The sequence below is a fragment of the Styela clava genome, chromosome 1 (genome assembly GCF_964204865.1).
Source record: "Styela clava chromosome 1, kaStyClav1.hap1.2, whole genome shotgun sequence".
NCBI classification, from domain to species: Eukaryota; Metazoa; Chordata; class Ascidiacea; order Stolidobranchia; family Styelidae; genus Styela; species Styela clava.
Genome location: NC_135250.1, coordinates 8,661,199 through 8,669,983, shown reverse-complemented (window position 1 = coordinate 8,669,983; position 8,785 = coordinate 8,661,199). Strand labels below are relative to the sequence as shown.

Genomic DNA, 8,785 nt, shown 5'->3' with positions numbered 1-8,785 from the left:
ATTGTACGTAGTTTAGGATGGCAAAGACTTAACTAGAACTAAGACAGTAAGACTTGACTAACCCCTAAAGTCTGAAAGTAAACCCGCAGTAAAATATGTAGATTACTGAATTGAAATAACCAAAACTTTCCCAGATTGTAGCAGCATTCACATATCGGGCACTAGCAACAATACCTCAAAACAGGCAGTTTGGAAGGCAATGTGAATGTTGTCAATAGGGCTGGGCACTTCGAATCGAATATCCGAATCGATTCGAATAGTAAATTTTCAAATCGGTTCAATCGAAATTTTGATTCGCCGCCATCTTATTTTTCTTTCTTTCCGTCAGTGGTCGAGGTGAATTACCCAATTTTTTTTTTGAAGCCATAATTTTCAATACAATTCTGACATATGACTATTTTCTTATCGAGTTATTGATAAATAAGTGCTTTTCATTGTGTGTGAACGCTCCACAATCTGTCTTAGTGATTTATTCATGTTTTCAGTAATACATTTGTTGACAGAGCCAATTACAATAAAAATTAGCATATAATTGACTCCCAAGTATTCGAGATTCGATTCGATAAAAATATTCAATTCGATTCTGAAATCATCAGGTACGGTATTCGAAAATGCCCAGCCCTAGTTGTCAATACATGATTGAAACCCAGTTTGATTTACAAAATAGATTGACCCCAATGCATGTGTGAGGTTAGTTAATCAGACTCATATTTACTGCTATTCATGGGATTTACACAACCCACTGACTTATGACTGTATGACTCAATGAAGAGGACTCAACTTTTGACTAGAAGCTGTTACTGCTGTACTGTGTTAGGAAATTGACTCAAATTGCTGAATTGGATCCCAATTTGCCATTCAATTATCAGATTCCTACGCTATATTCAACAATGATATACGTATACAGCATCTTGAGCATTAAGCGTGCATACTTCTCAATTACAGCACCCTTGTCTCAATATTGTAATAAGAAAATTACGATCTTATCACTGTATAGACTACTGCAGTATTGGTAAGCCCGATTCTGTGATTAGTAAATAACCGGTAATCTTTACAATTTTAGTTTAAAGATCTTGAGAATCAGAACTTACGCTTTTTAACGTACACCGTAATACAGTAATATAAAACGAGGTCTCGGGGCGGCTGCGCCTACTGCCGTGCCCACGTCGAATTGTCAAGTACCTACGAACGAAACGCTGCAGGATCGCCGCAAAAAGCTATAGCGACGCATGGAGTCACGAACGTTATTACCGCTGCGAGGTGGGGCTGAAAAGGCTGAGTGAGTTTCTGATGAAGTAACGATAAGCGCTATCGCTTCCGCATCAACACCAACCTACAACACAACACTATCATAAATTCAAGCTAAAACATATAATTATTATTTACAGTAATCATTTTATCATCATTTCGTGTGTTTCAGTAGGAATGACGGAGGCCACCAATGGCTTCAGACTCGTGAATACACTCTGCTTACGAAGAATTGGATGAAATAGCCTACAAATAAGAAAATAAAACAGACGCGTCGGAAAATCCAATTCCAGAAACACCCAGAAGTTGCACTGAACTGGCCAAATCGGGTTTCAAAATGGTAAATAAGTCAAAACTTCCAAAATTCGTCTTCATAATCTTACACGTGTTTTTAAACATGCTCTATTTTAGAACAGATTTTAATCATAACAGTCGCAACGTTAGTTGTTGGTCGCAGCAATGACATGAAACAATGTCATTTAATGTCATTGGTCGCAGCTATTCGTTCAAGTCGAAACAATGTCTCGTTCGGTTCCTCAAAATAATATTTATATATTGAAACTACTGATTAGCGAATATTTGAAATTTGAAATTTTCGATTTGTTATAATGACAGTTCAAAAATTCACATTCACATTTAGCAAGTTTCTTTTTTTTAACTTGAACCATAACTTCTATCATTCAGTACAAGGTCGTCTAGAACGGTTCAGATTAAGGAAATGGCAGTTTAAAAATTAGAGCCAGAGTTAATTTTTCCTATTTGAGCATTCAAAAGAATCAACATTAAAGTTTCTGAAAAATATACGAATGACAAGAGTGAATTGTAAAGCACAGATTGCTCCGTCATCAGGTCACAATATCTTTTGATAAAGAGATAAATAAAAAATAATAGAAATATTCTGCACTTTTCTAGGTTATTTTGATATTGAAATACCAGAACGAAAACATTTATTAACTATGATATTCACGCAGCATATACAATTATCAATGATGATACGGAAACGAGGTAAAAACCTTTGACGAAGCTATAAAAAAGAGTTAAAAGTGTTTATCTGTTTTTTTTATTTTACACAAAATTATTTTGAACCTACTGAACGCAAAACCTGAACTCAGCTTGTATACCAGGTTAGGGTTCAGGTTGTGCAACATCTTGGTGCGCATACTTCAGGAGTACCAAATTTTTTGTTGTTGTTGCTAAAATGCGCTCTCCCGTTACTGAAAAGGCTAGCGTCATAAAATTATTTGAAACTCACACGAATCGTACCTCGCGATTACTTCAAGAAATACTACAATCCTATTCTACATTAGTTAGCCAGTTATTTGATTCATATGCATCGATATCATGATAGTGGAAGCCGTAACCGTTCAATCGCCATGCGACGGCAAGGAGTCTATCTCTAGCAATCCTCTCGCGCATGATTATCTCCCAGCGGGATTCGATTCCGCGAGCTGCAGCAGGGTTGTCAGAGGTGTGATTTTAAGCGTATTTCTAACGCTCGACACGAGACGCCATACCGCTTAGTCATCGTGTGTACTCTGTACTTTATACTAACACTTCTTTGGTCCGATGAAATTCGAATACTCCGTTTTCCAAAGATTCTCCTATTGGATAACACTGCTTGTGTATTATTAGACCGCCTCATTGAACGGAGGTGAGGTTGTGAACAAACAAACGTACAGGTGGTATATTTATTTTTCGATAATTATCAATAACATTTTTGGACTATAGTAATTAACTACCAAGGAGGTGGAGTCGGTTGAGATATACATTTGACTCGGAATTTAAAAAAACTTTGGCTTCCATTCGGGAATTTAAGTTTCGCCTGTCTCCTAATTTGTTTTGCGAGAATGTCCTCTAACTTATACTGTGATTGCTAATTTGAATCAATATTTTTCTTGCGCTATTTTCATTCTTTTCCAGCGATAAGTTTTTTCACAATTTTATAGCTTTCCGATCATATTTTGATTGGACAGCAGATCTAAATGTCTTCAATTTCCACAGATGTTTATGATTGTTTAAATTTTAACCAACACACAGGATACAAAAGAGTGAAATGCTTGTAATTATATATTTTTCAGACATTGTAGAAATTTGCGAATATTATGGTGTCAAGAATACAAGGCTAGACCAAAATTTGATATACCAGTATGGAATCGGTAAAACAACTGTGCAAGAAAATACTAAGAACCTATCACAAGAAATTTATGGGTTAAAGCCCATAGGTACTAAACAAGTAGAAAATCCCATAGCTCAGCAATTCACAGGACAGTGAAACATATCCAGTTTAAAATGTTCTTTCAAAATGGTTGTATATAGGAAATTCAAATGGTAAATATAGATATCACAAATCTAGTTTTCAATACGTCAAAAACCGCATTTTGATTTGAAAATAAGTTGTTCATGCAGACTTCATTTATTGTTTGAAACCAATTAGATAAAATATCTAATAAATTTATGCTAAACATACTTCAATATGTCTAAAAATATAAATTTACAATAGCTTCTAAAATTTGATAAAAATATTCACAAAGAAATGTTAGATTTATTAATGGAGTTCCAGTGTCACATCATAAATCTCTTGAAATGAAAAATTGCACATTGCCAATCAAGTCCTACAAATATATTACCAATCAAACAACACAACACAAATTTTCAGTTTTTAATTTGGGTACCACAATGTTACCAAGAATATGGTCGAGGACAGAAAAGGTAAGTTATGAATTCCATGTGCACCAAACTTCAATATATGATGATTATCAAGAGGAAACGAACAGAGCACTTGATTTTGCCTACCGCTTTTTAGATCGGGCCAATATAGAAAAGGAAATGGACTCATCAAACAGCACCACTCTGCTATGAATTTAAAAACCAACATAGATTATGGGCAGGAAGCCTATATTTTGTTTCAATTTGAAACAATTTTCGAATCCACATAGGTTGGTTGTTATAGTTCCATCATTTAAATCCATGCATTTGAAAACTTGAAGATGTGAAAGCATAACAAAAAAGCAGCAACAAGCAAATTTGAACTGGTCACGTGAGTTGTCATATGGGGTTAGCCTCGAGTAAAAAAGTAAATTTAATCTCCCTTATTAAATCAGAATATATTTAACTTTTACAAAACAGAGTAAAAGACATGCACACTCCTAGTTATAACTTGCGTGTTAGAGTAGTTGTGACAAACAGAGAAACTGACTTTTAATATGATCCTTTAATAAAATTAAGCACAACAAATAGCATCCTTTACAATTTCATATGGATTATTATATTCAAGTTTAAATCAAAGAGTGAGGGTGTGGATTGTAGAGCATTGTAATATTTGTGAATTTTGCACCCTCGTTAAATGAGTTCACATCAGCGTTTGTGTGATGATTTGACAGATGGAGAACTACCAGTAATACAAATAATGGGGTTTTATACAAATAGCAGACAACATAAAAAAAAGTACTGATGAATGCAGGGTTGCAAGATATCCCGAAAAAAATAGTCCAGCATCCAAATCCTAGTCACAAACTGGTTATGAAAAAATATACAAAACAAAAACATTAAATAAACATTACTTTTACAATTAACTGTACACAACCAAGATGTTGCAGTGGAAGGATCCGAATAAATTAAATAAATATTAATTATATAAAAAAGTTTATGATCAAAGTTGTTATACCTTGGTGGCACCATAATATTGATTAGTTTTACTTGTTAGGAGCGCTTTCGCATGACATAATGTTTTTAGGCTTAATTTTGCATTGTAATAGTCTAATCCATTCAGAGGATCATCACAAGCCATGTCATCTTCTGGTGAGGTTTCCATCGAATTCATATTTTGAGATGAAAATTGGTCATTCTTCCCAACCGAAGCACCCTCCCCAAAGTCACAGCTAACTCTTGAAATTTGTTGTGTGATGTCCAGAAGTCCATCTTGTTTAACTGATATTATGACCCATATAATATCACCAAAAGGAGTCCCTGTGGTGTTATACATTCTCCATCTCCCTTGATATACACCGGGTTCCACCGGACTTCTTAAATTAATTGAAATGTCTGTTGTTTGTCCGGCAGGTACTGTTGGAACTGAAACTGAATCAATTGTTCCCATTTTTTCTCCGCCTAAAAATCGAAGACTACACCCCGGTGGCCATTCCTCTTTCCCGGAATTTTGCACTCGCCATGTTTTAACAAATGTTGTATTTGGAGGTACGGACTCGCCCTCACCGACTGTAACATCAAGTATAAATGTCATTGATGGCAACTTACTTTGCGGAGCACCTTCAAAATCATAATATGCTCCAATTGCGGACTGCAAATTCCAGTTCGTCATGTCAAGAAAAAATGCACATCCAGCGGGATTTAACTGAAATCCTAAAAGGCTTTGAAACTGAGAAATCAGAACATCCTTATCTGTGGTTCCCATTGCTTGAAATCGACTAAGAAGTGAGTTTTCGATGGAGTCCATCTCACTGTCAGAACTGACCTCCATTTTACTGTCACCTCTAGGATATAGTTTCTCTGAGAAATCAAATAATGACATAAGAATATGAACCATTAGGTCTGTGGAAGTTAATACAATTATTATAGTATTTGATAACTTTTTGAAAGCTTCCCTTCGGCAGAATATAAATTTTTTGTTATGATTGAAGTATTCCATATTACAAAGAATTATTTTGATTAGAATATAAAGTGGGATAAAATTATATAAGTTATGTATCCACATATTAGAATCGTAAAATAGGTAAAACAGCTCTAAGATTATCATGATGATCCAAGACTTTTTTTCCACTTTGGCTGATCAGTTCAACTTTTTAGAGGCAAATAGACATACAAGAAAAACATATAGCCTACTGATATTGATATACATGTATACTGGATATATAGATGACTACTGATAATGTTAATAATCGAATTTTATTAATTTGCTCACATACTGTACAGATGATCATCTCTGTTGGACTTATGTTAAATTAGGTTCAAAAGTGATAGAATAACAAGTAGAAAAATAGGGGAATACCGTACGGTACTACAGGATCTAGCAAAAGCAAGCAAATATCCCATTTACATAGACTAAAGCTGTAACTGTTTTTTGGCCAGAAAAGAAAAATGCACTGAAATTTGAAGTTTATTATAGTCCTCGAACACACAGAAATATACATGCTGTTCCAAGAATGGAAATCAAATTAAAAACTAGAAAACGTGATATCACCACTGACCACTGTCAGACTGTGAACTCTTCAATCCGGTAATTAATAATAATAATAAGTTTATTTCGACTCCATAATCAGCATAACAATACATTTGACAGATAAAAACAAATAAATAAAAACTGATTATGAAATCAGGGGAGCAAACGAAACCTTAGATAAGGTTTATAACGTACAAAATATAAGATGGGAGGTTTTGCCAAGAGGAAGTGGTACGTGTTTACTCACCTAAAATTATTAAGTTATTTCACACACGCTCACATGCACCCACCAGCCACACACACTCAATCACTGAGAAGTTATTTAAGTAAGAATAAAACGCGATAAATTTAGGGTATACTATACAGTAAACAAAACAAAAAAAAAAATAAATACTAGAAAAAGAAAAAAATTATTTGCCACACCATATTGATAATTTTGTAATGGTTGCCATTGTCAAATTGATCGATCATTTAATCGTTAATTAAAATATAGAAGGGAGATTCGATTGAAAACATATTGCCAAGCTGATTATAGTTGGAGTCAAATGCCAAGTTGCCCAACCAAAGTTGCCAGAATTGGGTGCATGAAGATTCCCCAATTCTGTGATTAAACAACAATAAATGGGTTTAATTAAAAAAAAACATATCTGAATTTATACATAAAGAAGTTATGACACCGATTCTGCCTGCGTTCATAAACAGTTCCGTAACATAGAGACATACGTAGTAACGTGACCAAGCTAGCCAGTTGTCGCTTATTGTTCATCTCAAAAAATAGTGCAAAGAAATTAGTTAACGTTAATTGTGTGAACGGAGTCGCGGGGGCCCCGATAGGTCTTCACGTGGCGACACCTGCAACGCTGGTTCAGACTTAGCGTAAAAAGTAACTGAACATGGTAGGCTACAACTATTTGAAGGTAGTAAAGCGGTTTCATGAAATCGAAATCCAATAATGCTGAATTCTATAAATGTGAAAATGCGACTCCAGCTCCTACACTGTAGCCCTTTGTTACTCACCGTAAAAAGCCCCCGAATATCACCCGATATCTATGGTTTTAGCAATGAGCATATATACCCCATTGATTTTAGTGAAGAAGGGACTATGAAGTACTTTTGTGCAAATTTCACAATTGAAAAAAATTAACTACTAACCAAATTGCCGGTTGAAAGTGGATTGAGAAAATAAACGAGACAGATGACATAGGCAAGGTCTACTTTGTTCTTGCCAGTTAAGTTCATTTTATATCTATAAATATTTAATTCTAAGTTTTGAATTTTATCTTGGTTGAATCTACCTTGTCTCAACCCGTGTTTTCTAACACTATTTGAAACACTCGAACAACCACGTTCTTACGACAATGTATACCTAGCAGCTGAACGTGATTATTCGACGAGACGACCAGACGCAATCGCATTGTTTATTACCAGAAGAATCAAGCAAGGCATGTATGTATGTTGCGGACGAAGATCGTTAATGAGTTCTTAGGCTGGCAACGACCCATTTTCATCAAGTAGGCGAGAAGTGCTTGAACAAACGATAGATGCATAATCGAAGAATTCGCACATAAAACTAATTTGATCATAGTAAGCTTAACTTTAAACTGATAACAAGTTCAGGTCTGTAATTACGGGAAATATATATTTGAGCGATACGTAGGCTACGTTATATGCACAAAACATTGCGTTGTATATTTTGTCTGTTTGTGGCTTCATGTTGCCCTACCCGTGATTCTAAAATCATATCATCATATCATTTGGGTGTCGCTGCTCGATAACCAAATTTGGTTCCCCGCGGCTTCCCTTCCCCAGTAAAAATGTGTGTTAAATTTTGTTTATCTTTTGATTTTGTATGTTATTTTTTTGCTGGTTGGAAAAAATAAAATTGACTATTGACTATCATTACATAGCTCCGAAATTACCACGATCACTTCGCTTAATGAAAGTAATATATTCATGGCAACACGATTACGTACAGAAGGTATATTGTCCGTCGACGCAGTGATCATATATAGCCTACTCATTGGTCGAAGTCAAATCAAACCTAATATAGATATCACGAACTTGTCCATGACGTGACCGGACCACAAGATTCCCTTGACAAAAGTATGGACAGCATTGGTCTACCACCCCTCCATATAATCAGTAACCACACAAAGTTGTGTAATATTCATTCATTTTATGCATTTTGCTTCCCACATAAAGAAGTTCTGAACAGTTTGCTACTTCAGAGCGCACATCCAATGACTTTCAGGGAATGTTGATATTCCAGCAGATAACCGAACATCGACAGATTTTCGTATCCCAAACTACTTCGTCATTATATCTTTCGATTTCAATTCACCCACAAGTCTAACTAGCCCA

The 8,785-nt window shown here is 35.1% G+C and overlaps 1 protein-coding gene across 1 annotated transcript; it reads right to left on the bottom strand.

Annotated features, from left to right (window-relative positions):
- Positions 1-3,297: 3,297 nt before the first annotated feature.
- Positions 3,298-5,806, bottom strand: LOC120329200 (protein ILRUN-like). The gene has a single exon (XM_039395742.2). It carries the CDS (start codon positions 5,789-5,791, stop codon positions 4,907-4,909), a length of 885 nt encoding a protein of 294 aa, XP_039251676.2. The 5' UTR covers positions 5,792-5,806; the 3' UTR covers positions 3,298-4,906.
- Positions 5,807-8,785: the final 2,979 nt, after the last annotated feature.